Source organism: Neurospora tetraspora (genome assembly GCF_033439725.1).
Source record: "Neurospora tetraspora strain CBS 560.94 chromosome Unknown B0H65scaffold_2, whole genome shotgun sequence".
NCBI lineage: Eukaryota > Fungi > Ascomycota > Sordariomycetes > Sordariales > Sordariaceae > Neurospora > Neurospora tetraspora.
In genome coordinates this window covers 3822876-3841529 of record NW_026944384.1, presented here as the reverse complement: position 1 = coordinate 3841529, position 18654 = coordinate 3822876, and the positions used below count along the sequence as shown (strand labels likewise).

Genomic DNA, 18654 nt, shown 5'->3' with positions numbered 1-18654 from the left:
CGAATGCGAATTACTAACGCCACGTTCCGCCATGCCTACATACTGTCTGTCAGTGGATCACGAGACCGTTTGGGCCGAACTCTATTAGTATACACCGGAATAGGTTCGGTACCGCTCTTGGTCCAAGCCGCATACTTACCTTACCTGGAAAGCTTGGAGAGGGATGAGAACTATGGATAGGTAGATTGATATCTTAAATTCATTCACAGTGCCTGCCACATGAACCAGTCCAACCCACCAATCCTGTTCCCCTCTCTTATGAACATCACTCATATGCCAAACCGTATCATCCCTCCCGAAACGCCAGCGCCGCTCGTCTTACGAGTCGAAACTCTAAAGAGACAGAGTAGTGAATCAGAAAGAACAGAGAAAAAAAATAAGAGGCAAACAAACACGGAACAACCGTAACCAGCTCCTACTCCCCAATAATAAAGACCAATGACACAACAATGGAAAGCGGTAACGACATGATGCTACGCGCATATATCGCATCCTGTATATCCCCGTTTCCATGCCTCCTCTTCTGTATACTCCCAGGCTTGCGCACCTGACTCACATGGCCATCTCGGCCTGCAACTTTCTGAGCTCCTCCTCCTCGTCGTCCTCGACAACCGCCTTCTGTTTCCCCTTGACTAAAGACGGCGTCAGCGGATCATGGTCATAGTCATCATTTATGCATACGATATAGGGATACTCACGTGCGCCGGTTCCAGCTGCGGGAAGAGAGATCTTGTCGTGGACAGGGATCGATCCACCTGTCTCGTGTAGCTTTGAATCCACCTCCTCCTGCTGGAGCGCATTGAGCTCGTCCTCGAGCTCCTCCTCGTCGATCGGTTGCCCAATGTTGGCGCTGGTAATGGCTGTGGCAATCTCGTTGCTGAGGTCGTTCGCTTCTTGGAGTTTCGCCCTACGGTGCTGGTTAGTATCGAGACAATATTTGGTAGCGGGTCTGAAGTGGGATAAGTCAACACTAACATTTCCTCGTCGACCTTCTCGGGGGTAAGTTTGCCGTGAATCTTGCCCATAGCCTCACGTGCTGCCTGCATGGCGGCCAGGGTCTCCCGGTTGATGTTGGCAGACTCGATCGCGTTTATTTGCTGCTCGAGGGTGGTGATCTGACCCAGCGTGGTCTCGAGGGTGCTTTCGGCGACCTTTTTGCGTCGCAAGGCCTGCTTCGCAGCTGTTGGAGACAATCGCACGTTAGCTTTCTTATCGGCCAAAGAGTCATCAGGAAGCCAGTCAGGTGCGGGGCATCATACCAGTCTTGTTCGTGCTGACGTTCTTTCTTGCTATGGCATCCTGTTCGTCGATCTGGTTCTGTAGATGGCGCTCACGCTTCTGGAGCATGTCCAGTTGCGTTCGTAGGCCGAGAATGGCATTCTTGGGGCTATCTTTGCGTTTCTGCGCGGCTGAGCCCCCGCCAAACCAGCCCCAGATTCCGGACGACATGTTGTCTCTTGCTAGAGATGCGATAATAGGGACGGCGAGCGGTGTTTGTACAATAGGTGGACTAGGTCACGATGCTTGGGAGGTGGGATGTCGAGCAGAGGAATCACGGCCGAGGAACGGCGTCGGGCGTTTCGTAGGCGATGACGACTCTCCAAATGTTGGCGGGGCGCAACCAGGTTGATATCCCCCAACCAGAAATCACTTGGCCGCCTGGCGGATTGTCTTGACTTGGAGTCGCGGTTTACGGATCGGTATCAGGTTAAAGACGAAGGAAACAAGTGAAAGTGAGGTTAAAGTCGCAGCCTAAATGACGAACGCACTTGAGGTCACCTGGAATCGCCGTGGTCAATGACCATCGCACCTGGCACGGCTGGCACTTGAGGGCCAGGCGCCTTGAAGCGTTGCCTCCGGCAAGCCATCCTTGCACGTGTCCGAGGATCAGCCGCGCCTTGAGCGATAAGGAAATATCAGCACGTGACAGAGTCATGTTGCTTAGTCAGCTCCACTCTTCTTGTTAGTCGACCACTCCTGCTGGAGCTCGGACCTCACTCACTCGTGAAGTTGTGTGATTGATGGTAGTGCACTCTCGACCTTTCCTCCACAACTTCACCACCAACGACAGACAGTCCCAGCTTTACGACTGGTACAACGACATCCGGAAACCTAACAAACACCATCCCCTCATCAATGAAGGAGATCTACGGGATTTCATCAATTTCCTTCAATCTTCGATCGTTTTAGTGGTTGTCCTTCCCTCGACGACCATGTCCAATGGTCCGCTTCCATCTCAGCTATATCTGTTACCAGATTTAGCGTTGAAGAAGGAAGGTGATAAAGTTCGGTTTTTGGGTTGGTGAGCATACACTCTTCCCATTCCAAAGGTTTTAGTGCCTTATCTCGAGCTTCTCAATCTTCCTGGACAACTCTGGGAAATGAAGCACGGATCACATCATCGTGGGAGAATCATCACAACCTGCGTCTCCCCTTGGCCAGATATTCAAGTCTCGTCCATGCCACTTCTGCCATGATGTTGATGTCCTAAGAGCTGTCATCGATGAACACACTAACTAATCACAGGATACCAGCGTAACTTCTTACTCTTCAGTATCTGGTGTGTTGACGCTGCAGCATCACCATCAGGCCCAGGACTCTCGTTGCGTCTTCGCTTTGGTGGACGTAACTTTGGTTCTGCAGACGCTCAAATCTGACCAAATACGTGTCGGAGAGTGGGTGAACGTGATAGGGTATATCACTGCCGTGAACCCCTTACCCGCCAGGAAAGGCTCGACGGGAGAAAACGAAGTAATCCAGGCGCGGGTTCAGACGCAGGTTCGCATCCGCGCCCTTCTCATTTGGTCATCTGGACCACTTGACACTCAGCGATACAACGATTCCGTGAACGCACTCAAAAGTCGCTGCAGCATCACAGCTCCAAATCCGACCAGCAAAAACGGACCATGACAGTACTAGGGGCATGTTTTCTTGTCCTGGCCTTTCTGGAAACGAAGCATACGCTTACGCTTTATACCTTAAGGTACAGCGACAAAGAGTGTGGAAAACCATAGCTTTCTCCCAAAACCATATCGGGTTCTTGCCTTACTTACCATCTTCCGGATAGCATCCGTGCCCGATGTCAGGAGCAGCCAAGCGGATCTGTTCTAGCTTCCTTTGAAGTCTCACGACATTGTCCCAGAACGCCTCTTGAAGGCCCATTGCCGCGGCGCCTATCAGTCAGACTTCCGATCCATCCACCGGACCTTCACTATAGTACCTAGGAATGGCTTACCCATTATTGCCTTCTCTACGGACCTGCTCACGGCGCTACCCGAGTTTTGAGCCGAAACTACGCCAAGCTCGTCTTCAGATCAATGGGGGTCTTCTTCATTGCATTGACGATGCGCCTCTGCAGAGAAAATCGACCACTCCCATGCTGCAATTGGGTACACTGCAGGTTTCTTTCGGTGATAGATGCGGCGAATACACTCCATACTGGATGGAACCCAAACGTCGTTGTGCCTTGCTTCTCGAACTTTGTCATGCACAAAACGCACGACTTCAAAACCAGCAAATAGCCAGTCGGGTTATGCTCATACACTGTTCAGATTCCGAGGAGCATCATTCTCAATATGGAACCCAACACATGGATGCACTTATCCGCTGAGCATAGAAGATGCGATGTTCATTGGGTCAAAGTCACGCCAGATGGCACATTGTTGCCGGTCCATCGCCGGAGAACACCATCATCATCCACCATATATGCGATATAAGGCATGTGCTTGTTACGCCGCTAACATTGAACATTCTGGATTCTTATTTGTTGCCATTATGCCTTTGCCGGCTTTGGTCTAAACTCCAACACCTGAATGATGCTTCCGTCACTCATGGAATCCTCCTGCAATATTTCAATCAATCCGCTTGGCCTAGATACTTGGTCACATCATGTCCAGCAATCTGGTGCCCGCCCTGCTTTTGGAACAATCTGACATCGGATCTTGTCGAATTACCTGCTTTAATCACGGCGTCTCTCGTTGGACCAGCTTCGGTCATCACGTTGACTCCTCTGTTCACCCCACCTTCGATCGTCCCTTCGGTCGCCTCTCCTGTCATCTCGCCGGTCATCCCGTCGGTCGTCTCTTCTTCGCTTCGAGGGCTCCGTTCCGCCTGAGCTTGCCTGTGCTATCACAACGGGCTGATGTAGCGGCCTCTTGAGAGGTTTATCCGGGGTCCCGGTTGCTCGAGCCGCTGCTTGCTTTTCCCACATCTCTTTGGACTTGATGCAAATATCATCGATTTGCTCCTAAGTTTCCTATCAGCTTTGATCACGGCACGGACTGGGATTGAGATCTCCGGCAACTCACATCGGTTAGGCATGGCCCGGGTGTCGTGATCAGAAATCCGTCTTCTCCCTGGAGTCACCTCCGTCAGCCATAGCTAGGCTTAAGGATAGGCCGGTTCACACCTCTCGAGTAAAAGGTCTGACTGTTGCTTGAGGCCCCAGATAGTACTGGAGCTCTTGAGTGATGACCTTTTTGTGGATATCCAGGTGTGGGATCCAGTACTTGTTCATTGACGACATTTTCGGCTTCCGATATGGTTTAAGGGGACAATACCTCCTCGGTTGCTGATATTCGAGCTACAGAGCTGGGCAGAGGTTTCGTTATATATCTCTCGCACCGGAGCGCCAAAGACCTCAATCGGCTGACGATAGCCTATTTGCCATGTTCGCTGTCCAAGAGGGGCGTCCAGATCGGGTTACCAAGTATCTTGTTCATCGTTGGGCCTACACCGCTTGATTTCTTCTGGCCACTACAAAGGCACATAGTTCTGCATGTCCATGGTATGCTGCGTTGTGGTGCTCAAGCTTTGGTCAGTTTGAATGCTTGCTTTCTTACTGGTTCGTTTGATCAGAGGCCTCGTTCGCCTCACTTTCGAGCCTCATCTACCCTGTGCTTGAGCCACCAGAAACCTCCATTAACCTCACATTTCGAACGTTTAAGCTACTACCCTAAACCACGTTCTTGTCTCACTGAGGGCGAGCTGATGTCACACCTTCCAGTCAGGTTTCAGTTTCGCTGAGATTCTCTAGTATAAGAAGCTTTATCATTGGCTGCAACCTCCGGTAGCTTCCTTTGCGCAACGTCGAGTGACATCCAGGATCTGCAGCCCTATAGGCTGTCCGACGAACCATGGTTCCAGGCCGAACACCAGTTAAGGCATCTTCTCCAGCTTGGCTTTTACCCCTTATGCTTACCAGCTGAAAGCATGTCTTCCTCGTGATATTGCACGAGGTACACGTTCGATTCTTCGGATTCCACTGGTGTGGCAACCTGAGCCGAAAAAGACGACCGCTGACGCACAGCGACGTTGTTGGCTACTGTTCGACCCCATCTTCTTCGCAGCGGTAACTAGCGCGAACTTATCTTGCACATGCAGGCGATAGATGATCATCGTTTTGCCAGCCGACGTGGGTGGTAGTGGTTGCCCCAAAGACCGTTCTCGTCCCCAACTTTGTCGTACGACTTGCACTCGAGACGTCCACCGATCGTCACTGAACTCTTTTAAAAGGGGGTGTTGAAAGCTGGGTCGCGAAAGGGCATGCTCGAGCCCAACTTCTCGACGTGTTCTCTTCTGCGATGCTCTCGGCGCGATCGTCCCTGGTTTTTGCCGTTTTCTTAACCCCGGACATATGGGGCTTGCTGTCGATCTCCCGGTTTGATGGATAAGAGCAACACCGGTTTTAAGCCTCACGTTTCGAACTGTTAGAAGGTCATCCCTGCTTTGGAAATGTTTCGCTTCTATGCACCGATAAAGCTCCTCGGTCCTTGATGCTTCATTTGCCCAAAAAGGGAAGTGTTCATCTGGTTTGGAGAGCCAGAGAGCCCGATAAGAACACCACATAACTGGGTAGTTGACAGCTCTGTCACGGTTTGGCTATGTTCTGCATATTTCCATTATTTCACTCCTTCTTGGTCTATCCATGGTCGGTAGTGTTTGAGACCTTCACGAGCTACTACCCGGGCATCTGCCACCAGTCATGAACAGCCCGCCTCAAATGGCACATGTTTTATGTAGACAGAGAGATCTCACAACTACGAGGCCACTCACGAGAAGCTTGTCGATCGGATCCCATACACAGACAGGCGCCTTGACTTATTGCCATAGTTATACACGAAGCTGCTAGTGCCACTGCTCACTCAAAGTCTTGGTGCCTGAAGAGCCTCGAGTTGCTCTTTACTTGTCATAGCCCATACTCGATCTTTACAATTCCCAAAACACAATAACATCCTCCCAACTCGACCCTGCCTTGTAGAAGTCGTGACCCCACAACCGGTCATGCCCCACAACCGGTCGCGTCCCACATCGTGATTTTATACAACCTTCTTTCTTTCATCAACCATAACTCTACCAAAACACCACCGTTTTGACTCGTTTCTAGCCATGACAACTCAAAAAAAACAAACTTATTAATTAAGCAATCGAAACCATTTATAACGGCCTATCCTAGCGTGCTGCATTACAACAATATAGTATCGCGCAGTCTACCCTATCGGATCGTATTTACAGTACCTAAACTAAGCGTAATTCGAAAATATCGAACTAGAGATTATCGCCAGTACAAGAGAACTTTATTTATAAATGGATATTAAATGAGAAGAAGGCTAGCCGTACTCTAAACTATTGTTAAGTATCTGGATTCACAACGTCGATACTAAAAAGAGGAAGTAATTATAATAAGCTGAGCGCCCGTTAGGTAGATCGATTTATAAAGAGAAATCCTTCTATTAGGACTAAGATTTCTAATCCGCTTGAATTAATTAGAACCAGAGGGTCTATTAAAGAAGTATTCACAGCCTTCTTCGATTTGCTAGAAGCTTAGATTCGCGATAAAGCTATTATCTTAGCCAATATTACTAATATAGATAAATATAGACTTTAAAAGTTAGAATCTAGGGATAGTAAGATCCTTAGGAATTCCTTAATAAAGAAGGTATACGTAATTGTTTGCTGCGGTGCCCTGACTGGCCTATAATGATAGCACCAGTACAAGGTTGCTACAGTGAACTATGCACTTGTAGCAGAGCGGAGCGGAAGCGGTAGGAAGTACGACAGCAATGCTGAAGGAAGCAGCGTAGTTGCAAGTACAATAAAAGGATGTTGTAAAAGAGGTCTTAGAGAGGACTCTGCTCTCAAGACAGAAGATTACAGTGGACTCTGCACTGTGAGAAAAGACTATATTGTATTGCTTGACTTGTGCTTGCTTGCTTAAGGAGTGACGAACTGAAGGAGAGGAGAGGTCTCTATATACATGGACACTAAGCATCTAGAAGCTTCTGTTGAATCCTGTGATGACAAATCAGTCTGGAAGAAATGCTAGCTAAGTTATAAGACTCTAGAATACAGTGGCAAAACCTCTTGTATTCTAGTACATTCTGTGGGGACTGAGTCAACTGATTCCGTAGAAGGAATAGTTCAACTAGCCTTCTATACTACAAGGTAGTACAAGACAGTTACAAGGCACAGTACTAGCCACACGTTAACACCCCCTCTGTGGCTGTACTTAGTGCCACAAGAGCCCCCTCTATACCCCTATGTTGTAGAGCTTAGAGTAGTTCAGCAGTTGTAAGAACCGCTCGAACTTGGGAGCTGGCAGAGCTTTTGTGAGGCCGTCAGCAGCCATATCCTCTGTTGGAACAAAGGATACGGTGATGTTTCCCTCTGTAACGCTCTCTCTCACGCCTTGGAATTTGAGGAGCGTATGTTTAGTACGGCTGTGGTGCTTGGAGTTATGAGCCGTGTCTATAGCCCCTTGGTTGTCTGACTTCAGAGGAGTAGGGTTTTGAAGAGGACGCTGAATTTCGCTGAATAAACCTCTGAGCCACAATGCCTCACGGTTGCCTTCGATGAGTGCCGTGTATTCGGCTTCAAGAGTGCTGTAGGCTACTGTAGAGGCTCTCTTGGATTTCCAGCTTACTGGGCCTCCACTAATCAAGAACACGTAGCCGTAAGTAGATCGAGCAGTAGTTTTACAGCCAGCAAAATCACTGTCAGTGTAGCCTATAGGTGTTATATCTCCTATAGCGCCGTACTGTATAGCATTGTCGATAGTGCTATAGAGGTAGCTCAACAGCTTTTTTGCTGCCTTCAGATGAGCAACTGTAGGCTGTTGTAAGTGCCGAGAGAGCCACTGAACTGCGTGTGCTATATCAACTCGAGTCTGAGTCATAGCGTAAGTAGTAGTGCCTATAAGGCGCTGGTAGAGCTTCTGATCGGCTTTGTTCAGTGGTGGAGAGGGTGATTCAGGACCTGTGAGTCCTGAAGAGAGTGGTATCTTCGGACCGTGAGTGCTAAGCTTGAAGTGTTTGATAGCCTCTTTGATATAAGCTCCTTGGTGAATCCACAATAGTCGTTTGGCTCTGTTGCGTTCGATCTGGACACCTAAGAAGAACTTAGCAGCACCTAAGTCTTCTATGTCATAGGCTTTAGCTAGACTTTGCTTTAGAGCTTGGATCTTCTGTTTAGAAGGTCCAATCAGGAGGCAGTCATCCACGTGGCTAACGATGAAGATACCGTCTTGCTCGTTGAAGTAAGTGGCTGAGTCAGAAGTTAAAGGCTTGTAGCCGAGGCCTTTAACTAATGTAGCTACCTTCTGCTGCCACAGATAGGGAGCTTGTTTTAAGCCGTATAGAGACTTCTTTAGTAGTATAACTTGGTCCTTAGTAGGATCCCAACCGTGTTGTTTCAGCAATGCTCTTGCACTCTTGCTGCTGAGGCTGTATTCATACAAGCCTTCTGGGACTTCCATATATATATCAAAGTCCACACCAGCATTTAGAAAAGCTCCCACGAAGTCGATTTGCTCTATTTCTAAGTCTTCCACAGCTGCTATAGCTAACAGAACTCTCCAGGTAGGAGGAGTAGCTGTGGTAGCAAAAGTCTCTGTAAAGTCAACTCCAGGGACTTGTTGGAAGCCTCTGACTACCAGCCGAGCCTTGTATTTAACAACTTGACTCTGTGAGTTCTTTTTAGCTTTAAAGACCCATCGGCTTGTTATAGGGTTCTTTAATGCCTTAGAACGGTCAACGAAGTAGAAGGTCTTAGTAGTCAATAGCTGTTGTAGCTCATTGAAGGAGGCTTCCAGCCAACAGTTTTTCTGTGGGTGCTTTAGAGCCTGTTTGAAAGTGTTAGGCTCCGTGGTGCTGGTGGTGGCAGCGTTGTAATTTACTGCAGTAGTAGCTGCCTTAGTAACTAAGTACGTTACTAATTCAGTAGTGTCCATGGCGTTATCGTCGTCATCCACTACTTGGAATTCTTCCTTCTGCTGCTTAGAAGCTTGTGGCAGATGGACTTCGATATTTGTAGACTTGGGAGGCTCTACAAGAGGTGTTGTGAGCCTGGGAGGCTCTGCAGTTATGAGAGGTTGTTCTGCAGAATGTTCTTGTTCTTCCTCCTCCTGAACTTCAGGAAGCTGTAGGGAGTTTGTAGGGCTTCTGGGGCCCTGGAGATGAAGCTTGTAGTCTTCATAGAATTTGACAAAAGGCGTCTGAACTACTTGCCGTTGGCCTAGCCAAACCAAGTAGGTTTGATGCCCCAGAACGGCCAAAAGCCTTCCTTTGGTACCTCTGGGCTGTAGCTTTTGCCCTGCAGAACGTTTCTCAGAAGGTATAAACACCATGACTTCGGTGCCAATAACTTTATAGTTCTGGAGATCAGGGACGTGAGGAGCCTGTGAGGGCACCAATTCATCGAGGAAGAGCTGGTAAGGAGTAAGCTCCTTAGTTGAGTTGGCAGTGCGGTTGATAATTTCTACCACAGAGATAATAACGTAACACCAGAGGGTCGGGGGTAGACCTGAGGCAATGAGAGTAGCTCGAAGATGGTCCAAAATCACCCGAATGGAGCGTTCTGGTACGCCGTTTTGGTGGTGAGCGTAAGGGCTAGATTTACTGAAGGTGATACCTTTTTCAGTGAAGTACGGAAGTAGGCTTCTGATTTCTTTACCTCCGTCGTAGTGAAATTGCGCTGGGTACCGCTTATAAGTGTTATAGAGAGTTTCGATAATAGATCTAACCTCTATAGCAGCTTCATCTTTCGTTCTTAGAAGCCGAATGAGTCTGAAGCGGGTTTTCCGATCCACTAAAACAAGACCATACGGCTTGTTATTCAGTGGCGTAGGACGAATAATAAAGATATCCCCCTCTAGTCGTCCGAGGGCAAACGGTGGATCGGCTACTGGCTTTTTGGAGGGTCTGCGTAGTATTTTGGCCGAATCACAGCTTTTGCAAACCAAGTCTTCAGGGCGTACCTTTTGAAAGCTAGGCATGCCTTTAGTAACTTGAGCAGTCTTTTTCAAAAGATCAAGGCTTATATGCCCGAGCCGGACGTGCCATAACTGGGCGGCCCGAATCAACGCCTCAGAGGGTTTCTTGAGAGCTGTTGTGGGAGCTGTGGGAGTTGGATCCAGAGCCGGAGGCTCTATAACCCCCTTTGAAATTTCAGGAGCTGTAGTAGGTTCAGTAGATTCTTCAGTTTCAGAATCACTGAGATCGGCATTGTCTCTGGTAGTGTAACAGTGCCAAGTAGACCCGTAGGCCAATGGTTGTTTAGGATCAATTTTGGTAGATACAGTATTCTTCGTGGTGAAGAAGAAGCCGTGTTTTTGGAAGTTTAGCAATGCCAATAGCTTCCGGGAGGCTGTGTATAACTTTTCCTTGATTAAGGTGCCTCCAGAGGCATACAACCTATGGCCACTCACTATATTCAGCGGGAAGTTAGGAATATAGAGAGTATCTGTGAGTGATATAGAGCTGTAAACCGCTGTGTTATCTTTGTAGCCGGCGAGGAATTCGATTTTCACAGTGCCAACGCCCAGTGGCTTTACAGGACCACCTCCGGTCCCTACGGTGCCTAGAGTGGTAGAGAACTGTAGGTCCGAGAATAGGGTTTTGTTGTTGCAGATGTGCACTGTAGACCCAGTGTCAAAGAGCCATTGGCTGTTGTTTTTGATAGTTGGGTGGCTGAATTCAGGAGTTTCCTCGGTGGCTACAAATTCAGAGTCACTGTCTGCTCCGAATATAGTGCCAGACTCAAGGTTATAGCCTATAGTGAAAGCTTCATTAGAAGCTGTTTGCTCAGTGCCTTCAATGTTGAAGGACTCTCCTTGGGCCTTCTTCTTAGTGCCTTTGCCTTGCTGCTTGCCTTGAGGGTTAGTGTGCTTAGCAGACGGCTGGCTGAAGGGCTTAATATCTTGATCCTTCCTCTTAGTAGACCGTGGGTTCTGATGATTAGCCTTGTTGTTATCTTTCGACCTGTGGTTTCTCTTATAGCTAGCTTGCAAAGCTAACAGCTGTTGAGAAGTCGTGGTAGTCGAATTCCGAGTCTCAGCTAGTAGGTCTTCCTGGAAGTACAGAAGGCTTAGTTTAGTAATCTTGCCTTCTGTGTTGTAGAGCCATTGTTCTTGCCGCAGCAAGCCTCTACAACGCTCTACCCACTGAGAGAAGTGGCTTTCTAGCACGTTAAAATAGTGGTTGATCTGGTCAATTTCCGCTATCCTAACGCCGAGACCAGCAAGTCGGCTCGCGAGGGTGTTGAATTTGGCGTTGAATTCTACTATAGTAGTAGATCCATCAAACTTAAGGAAGTGAAACTCCTTATATAGGGAGTCTCGGAGGGTTGACTGGCTGGGAGCGTACTGCATACGCAAACGCTTGTAAGCCTCTGCAGGGTCCGTTTCGAAGGCAATAGTAGATAAGGGGCCCTGTTTTAAGGTATTCCGAAGGGTCAATAACAAGGCAGCCTTCTGAGGATCAGATAGTAAGGCGTTAACTCGGTCAGGGTCTTCCAGGAATTCAGGAATTTGTAGTGCCCTGAACTGGATAGAAATAGCCTGATACCACTGATTGTAGTTTTCAGGTCCTGAAAGACGCTCTTTTTCAGCAAGTTGGAGTGACTGTTTAGCAAGCTCTTTGGTAGTAAGAGCGCTGAAATCAGTTCCGAGGTGTGCTGAAAGCGTTGGAGCTGTAATAGGCTCCGAGGTAGGTGTAGGAGACTCAAGAGTTGACTGAGCTTGAAGAGTTGGTTGAGCCTGAGGAAGCTGTTCAGCCTGAGGAGGCTGTTCAGCTTGAGGAGGCTGTTCAGCTTGAGGAGGCTGTTCAGCTTGAGGAGGCTGTTCAGCTTGAGGAGTCTGTTGAGTCTGAGAAGAGTGTTGAGCAGCCAAGTTCTGTTGTAGCAGCGAAATAACGTGCTGAAGCTGGCCTTCAAGGTTGTGAATTTGAGCTTGTAAGCCTTGTAAGCTCAGGCTTGGATATTCTGCAGGAAAAGCTGCAGTATGATCCATTAGTTCAGTCGGTTGATCCATTATAGCACTGCAATAATGAAGGGTGCTTGAGGGACCAGTGAAAATAGTCTGTAGTACAGTACTATTTGCAGTTGATGAGCAGTCTACAGCCTGTAGTACAGTGCTGTTTGCCGAGAAGAGAGATAGGAGGTTGGCCTGTAGTACAGAGCCAAGGGGTCAAGAATCGATCGTGACTTGGAAGCGCGAATCGATAGGCTAAATCCGGGTATTCTTGTTTCCCGGGCTCATAACCTGTTTCCTGCGGTGCCCTGACTGGCCTATAATGATAGCACCAGTACAAGGTTGCTACAGTGAACTATGCACTTGTAGCAGAGCGGAGCGGAAGCGGTAGGAAGTACGACAGCAATGCTGAAGGAAGCAGCGTAGTTGCAAGTACAATAAAAGGATGTTGTAAAAGAGGTCTTAGAGAGGACTCTGCTCTCAAGACAGAAGATTACAGTGGACTCTGCACTGTGAGAAAAGACTATATTGTATTGCTTGACTTGTGCTTGCTTGCTTAAGGAGTGACGAACTGAAGGAGAGGAGAGGTCTCTATATACATGGACACTAAGCATCTAGAAGCTTCTGTTGAATCCTGTGATGACAAATCAGTCTGGAAGAAATGCTAGCTAAGTTATAAGACTCTAGAATACAGTGGCAAAACCTCTTGTATTCTAGTACATTCTGTGGGGACTGAGTCAACTGATTCCGTAGAAGGAATAGTTCAACTAGCCTTCTATACTACAAGGTAGTACAAGGCAGTTACAAGGCACAGTACTAGCCACACGTTAACACTTAGAAGTAAAAAGAAGGTTCGAGAAGGGGGGAATAATAAATTTGTATATATAGAGGAGATTCTGAAAGTTTGTGAAGCTTTAAAATAGGCCCCCAAACGAACGAAGGCATCGTCGACTAAGAATACTATAAATCTAATATAATAGGTAGAAAGAGCCATCGAGACGATACTGTAAGTTATCTACGAATATCAGAATAAATAGATCTACATTTTAAACGGTTCAAAACGCTGCAAAAGTAGCTAATTTTCGATGTCATTTGGGTCCTGATGATGAAGTTGCATGATCGGTTGTGGGGGGTGACCGGTTGTGGGGTCGCGATGTCTATTGGATAAAAGGTACCGGATGCAAGAAATCGCCACTTTGTACTAAGCAAGCCAGCCTAATATTGCTGTAGCTTGCAATGCCTAGTCTTAATTATAGGTGAACCCCATAGCGTTGCCGCAGCGCTGGGAAAAAAAGGGAAAAAAAGAAGAAGAAAAAAAAAAAAAAAAGGCTGGGAAAACACCACTTGGTGAAAAACCCAGTTCGCTATGTGTAGATGCTCGCTGTCTGTAGAGATGCTCGCTAGTGATAGGTATACTCGCTGGTTCGCTGGTGGTAGATATATTCGCTGGTTCGCTGGTGATAGATATGCTCGCTGGTTTGCTGGTAATTGGTATGGATACGCTAGGATACAATAGCAACGCTGGATATTAGAGAGAAGATTCGCTGAGGTGAACTCACCATGGGAGAGTGCCCAGGACTTGCCCGGACAGCTCCCCCATAGCGCTGGGGAAAACCCCCGAAAAGTTGCCCTCGACCTGAATCGAACGGATGACCTTGCGGTTCACAGCCCACGTGGGGAGCCGCTACGCCACGTGGCCATCTGGGTTGTTGGTATCCACTTGACACATACACTACGCTTTAAAGGGCATAGACGTGTCCGAATGTTGCTTCCATCCCAACATCTGGTCCGAAGTACCTTCCCATCATCTCAATTTCGAACAACTCGAGAAGATTTTCGCACTATACACTTCGTCTGTGTAACGGATAGTCAAAGACAGGGACAACCCAAGGAGACCAACACTTTTTAGCAGGGCTGAGGTGATCGGCGTCGATGATAGGGAGACGGTGCAACAAGGCAATCTCGTAGTCAGTGGATGAATGGAGGATGTCAGTCATGGCACACAAGAAGACAAGGCAAGTGAAACATACATGATGACTTGTGAGTGTAGGAATATTCTCTGCATGAGATTGAGCCTCCTCCAGCGATGTACGCCTCTCCTATACCTCCTCGTTCAGAGTTGATCTTGGAATCGCTTAACAAGGCAAATGTGAATGTTGTGCTTTGGAAGTTCGAAAGGGCGTTCTGGGTAAACCGATTCGAGTACGATAATTTAGCATTAGCCATACCTACTCCTTGCGAAATGACACGAAACCCATTGTGCGAATCCTGGTGGGAAGGTTGTCGAAGTCGAACATCGGCTCGGATCAGGAGCACCGAGCAAGCAAGGCCCGGACGGCACCGGACCGGCCCCACCTTCTTCTTTCAGAGCCAGAATGAGATGTGACTGGCTGGCTGGGCGGAATATGTGGTTGGGTTGGATGTTGTTCCAAGTCTCGATAGAGTGCAGTGCTTGGAAGTGTCAAAGAAGAGTTTCCTCGATGATGGGGTTGAAATCCTCTCCAATTCGCGTTCAGGTGTTCGAATGGTAGCAACACGACACAAGGAAGCAAAAAAGAAAGACGAAAAAAAATCGAACTGACTCGTTCAAGGAACAAATGCGCCAGCCGCGAATCGAACGCGGGGCCCATCGATGGCAACGATGGATTTTACCACTAAACCACTGGCGCTTTTTTTTGATTGTGGTTGATTTGTCATGGAGGATGCACTTATGAAGGTGGGCTTGATTATAGTTTGTCGCAGGGGAAAGACATCAGATATGTAAGCACTCTGTCAAAGTAATATACGCCTTGACTTATGAATCAAGTCTATCCTCTTTCCATAGTTTGTTCAGACTCGTCCATATGAGCATCACACTTGCCATGTATGAACTCGAATGGGGAAGGAGGGGAAGCTCCGGCTCTTTCCAACACCAAGCGAAGTTATACAGTACCTTCCCTCTAGGGACGATGTACCTACACTGATGATGACGAGCCATGATAACTACCTTAACTTTTTTCCAACTCAAGAGTGTGAATGAATAGAAGTGTGAATGCATTGAACATAAGGTATCTTTAAGTCGACGGACCCTCAAACTGTGATGCAAGAACATCGCAACTTGAAGCACGTGAATTTTGTTAATCGTGGCGCAACACACGATCAAAAGCCCACCTTCAGCTCATGTGGATGGAGCTAGGGAGCCGTTATCAGCGCTATCAAGGCTCCGCTAGCAGTTTCAGGCTAGCGGCTTGGCTGGCCGCTGGCTAAGATGAGGGGAGGCGCCGACCAAGGATTGTCATAAGTGTTTTTCCCTCGAGGACGGTGGAGCACGAGGAGCACACGACAAAAAGTCACAACCACCAAAAACCCTGAAAAGCTGTCATTCTAGGTAGGGTCAGCCTTGGAGATCGTTGGAACACTGGCTCCCCTCTCTGTCGCACGGGTAGCGACTGCAGATCTCGAGAAATTGGAGACCCAAGGGTTTCCCGCTTTCTTGTTTCAGCCCTCCCCTCCTTCACCCAGCAGTTAGCAGCCGTTCCACTGCCACCCACCACCACCGCGGTCACCACCTCCAACCTTCCAATATCCAAGTTTGGTCGAGAGACAGACATCAGGATTCAACTCCCATTCGATCCCATTTGCTTCACGGGAGCAGCTGCAATTGTGTAGCATCCAACAGTCATACTGCATCATCGAGCACTTCATCGAATCACATCCGGCCAAATTCCCCAACGACCGAACCTTCGAACCGACCGACCGACCGGCCACGGACCAACCGATCGACTCGATTGCCCGGCACACCAACCATACGTCGTCTTCACACCTGCTACCTACGCGAGACACGCTCCGTGAAAGCAAAAGAAAACACTTCGCGACCTGTTGCAAGACAAACTCTGGCTGGTAGTCCTCTGCAGAAGGCGTTTCTGAAAGTCGACTCTGTCAACTGCCGTTCTTCAACCAACCCCGCGACGTCAAGGCCTTGACCACACAGTGCTCCGTGTCTTGGCTGCTTGTTTCTCCTTGCTCGTGTGTCACTTTCGGGTACACGAACTGGCCTTGGTTGCATCATCGACCACATCCAAGGAAGCCTCCCCGTCACCGCGACTGTTCGCCGACCTTCTCGACAGGTTCTCAACCCCGACGCGCCCTCTTATCTCAACACTCGATAGTCGGTTTCGGCAGCGGGCGGACAACCATCGCCCGCCGCAACCATGTGGCTCATCAGCGCCTCGACGAGCGCAATCTTTTTGCTGAGCATCGTGCTCCTAATACCCATCGCTTTCGACGTTGGTGGTCGCGATGCCGGTCTAGCCTACTCGCTATCTCTCTTCATCTTCTACCTTATCTACAGCACCAGCAAGCTCCTCACACCCGAGAGGTCACGAGTCCGCTGGTTCTTCACTAGCAGTGTCGGCTTGTCGCAATGGATCGTCATTCCAGCCCTTCTCATCTGGTCTCTGAATAGGTTCTCAGTGGATGCTGAGAACGCCGGCTGGGTATCGCGCACCTTCTCTTCTGTTACTGCGGATCACAAGCCCAGCACTTGGGGCGAATACTTCTTTGGTCAGCATGGCTTTGTCGAGAATGTCGCCTTGGGAGCTTGGGACAAGACGTTGAGCTACTCGAGCCCTGTTTTCCAACTGCTGGAAGGTTTCTGCACCCTCTTGGTGATACAGACTGCTGGGCGGGTTGCAAGGTGGCTCGTCACCCGCGGTGGAGGCGATACATGGATGGTAAGTTGCTGATCTTGATTCTGTTCCTTACAAACCACGTTGCTAACCTCTTTCTAGATTTTTCTCCTTGCCTTTTCTGGTTCCATCATCTCCAGTGCCGTTTACTTCCTCTGGAGAGTTGCGCGTTTCCCCGAAATCAACACCATCGATGCCACCCTCATTGGAGCGACAATGGCCTCGGCCGTATTTCTGGGAGCATATGGAATTGGTAGCGGGCGCGGCAACGCCGTGGAGTCATCTCTCCTCTTTGCCTACATTGTTCTATGTGTCTATCAGATCTTCACCGACTATCAGCCGTCTGCCGAAGCTGTTGCTGCGGCCGAGCAAGCGGCCGCGCTTCAACCCGATTTCCCGCCTTTGCCCCCAATTATCATGGCATCCTATTCGACATTGATGCACATCCTCAGCAGTCTGCCCGAAGTTTTCAACACTTCTTTTCAGTTCCTCTACGCCGCATTCCAAACCATTACACCGAGCGTCATCATCTCGCTAACCTACCGGATCATCGTCTTCTACTGCGCCACCCGCATCATTCCGGCTGTTCGGGAGCTCGGCGCCAGAGCTCTCATGGACGAGCCAAGCTTACTGGAAGAGACCGACGGGGCTAACCGCCTTGTAGGCTTCCTCAGTTGGTTCTCTCCCTCCATCCTCATTGCCGTATATACGAGCTTATTGCTACAGCACTTCAGTGTATCCAACAACGGCGATGATATCGGGTGGACTCTACGCGCTGGTGATGCCGGTGGAAACCCTTGGCGTTGGGTCAATGTCGCTGCCACCATGGGACTCTACGCTATCGAGCTTTATCTCGGCGAAAGAAACGAAGGAATGCACTGGAGAGCGGACTGAAAAATGCCAAAACGCGTGCATCAGCGCCAGCTATCACAGACGCAATCTACAGCAGCTCGTGTCGGTTATAGACATGACAAACGGTTGGTGGCTATGAAAGTCACCAATCACCCGGAAACAAGCCATCCATCCAACATCACTTGTCGAGAAGCTCGTTTACCACAAATCAACAACAATTCAAGGACGAACGTAGGGTGTGAGGAAGTGGCATGAGAGAAAGAAGATATGATACCCATTGATTGAAGGGGAAATGCAGCAAGACAGAGAACAGAAAGCGAATCGCGTTCGTTGGTAGCGCGAAAAAGAAAGGAAACAGACAGGCAGGCAGGCAGGCAGGCAGCAGATCAAAGGAAACATTAGCTTGACCAGGTACAGGCACAGGCAAGAACAAGAGCTACCTCGACAGTGGTCGGTCATCTACGGAGAGAGAAAGGGTAGCAAAGCTGTTTGTCTAGTAGCTAGCAGTAAGCCCCGTAGCATCTTTTTTATGAATATTTCTTCACGTTCAGTGAGCCTGCCTCACCTCCTCTGGTTTCCCTGCGGATGCTACATGCCATACCATACCATACCATACCATACACACAACACCATATCTTTATGCGTGCCTTGCACCTCAAGGTCGGGGAAGAGAAGGAAGACTTCACGAGCTCGTTCAAGGGTGCATAATCTATGGAAAGAGGCCGCATCCTGCCTATTCTAGGCGACAGACAGCCAGCCAGCCAGATAGGCCATTGCCAAACAGGAGTTCAGCAGGCAGTTCAGACCAATGCCAACGAGAGGAGTTGGGGTAAAAAACGGAAGGGAAACGAAAAGGAACAAGTCACCAGAGTCTTTGGAGAGTGATGAAGG

The 18654-nt window shown here is 48.8% G+C and overlaps 4 protein-coding genes and 1 non-coding gene across 5 annotated transcripts; 2 read left to right on the top strand and 3 right to left on the bottom strand.

The window, feature by feature from the left end:
* Positions 1–183: 183 nt before the first annotated feature.
* On the bottom strand, positions 184–1852 carry B0H65DRAFT_457515 (Snf7-domain-containing protein). The gene is made up of 4 exons (XM_062826356.1): positions 1260–1852; positions 976–1180; positions 699–907; positions 184–632 (listed from the first exon to the last, which is right to left on the bottom strand). The coding sequence occupies exons 1-4, from the start codon at positions 1447–1449 to the stop codon at positions 553–555; spliced, it is 684 nt and encodes a 227-aa protein (XP_062684616.1). The 5' UTR covers positions 1450–1852; the 3' UTR covers positions 184–552.
* A 170-nt stretch (positions 1853–2022) lies between these two features.
* Positions 2023–3307, top strand: B0H65DRAFT_114125 (CST complex subunit Ten1). The gene is made up of 3 exons (XM_062820629.1): positions 2023–2302; positions 2535–2983; positions 3068–3307. The coding sequence occupies exons 1-2, from the start codon at positions 2214–2216 to the stop codon at positions 2908–2910; spliced, it is 465 nt and encodes a 154-aa protein (XP_062684615.1). The 5' UTR covers positions 2023–2213; the 3' UTR covers positions 2911–2983; positions 3068–3307.
* Positions 3308–3958: 651 nt separating this feature from the next.
* On the bottom strand, positions 3959–4525 carry B0H65DRAFT_421691 (uncharacterized protein; the record flags this gene model as incomplete). Its single annotated transcript, XM_062824358.1, has 3 exons — positions 3959–4246; positions 4308–4355; positions 4409–4525. 3 exons carry the CDS (start codon positions 4523–4525, stop codon positions 3959–3961), a joined length of 453 nt encoding a protein of 150 aa, XP_062684614.1.
* Positions 4526–14842: 10317 nt separating this feature from the next.
* Positions 14843–14913, bottom strand: B0H65DRAFT_t98. Its single transcript has one exon. It is a non-coding gene; the product is annotated as a tRNA-Gly (tRNA).
* Positions 14914–16134: 1221 nt separating this feature from the next.
* B0H65DRAFT_114077 (ICE2-domain-containing protein) lies at positions 16135–18153 on the top strand. The gene is made up of 2 exons (XM_062820628.1): positions 16135–16956; positions 17014–18153. Exons 1-2 carry the CDS (start codon positions 16435–16437, stop codon positions 17803–17805), a joined length of 1314 nt encoding a protein of 437 aa, XP_062684613.1. The 5' UTR covers positions 16135–16434; the 3' UTR covers positions 17806–18153.
* The last annotated feature ends 501 nt before the right edge of the window (positions 18154–18654 follow it).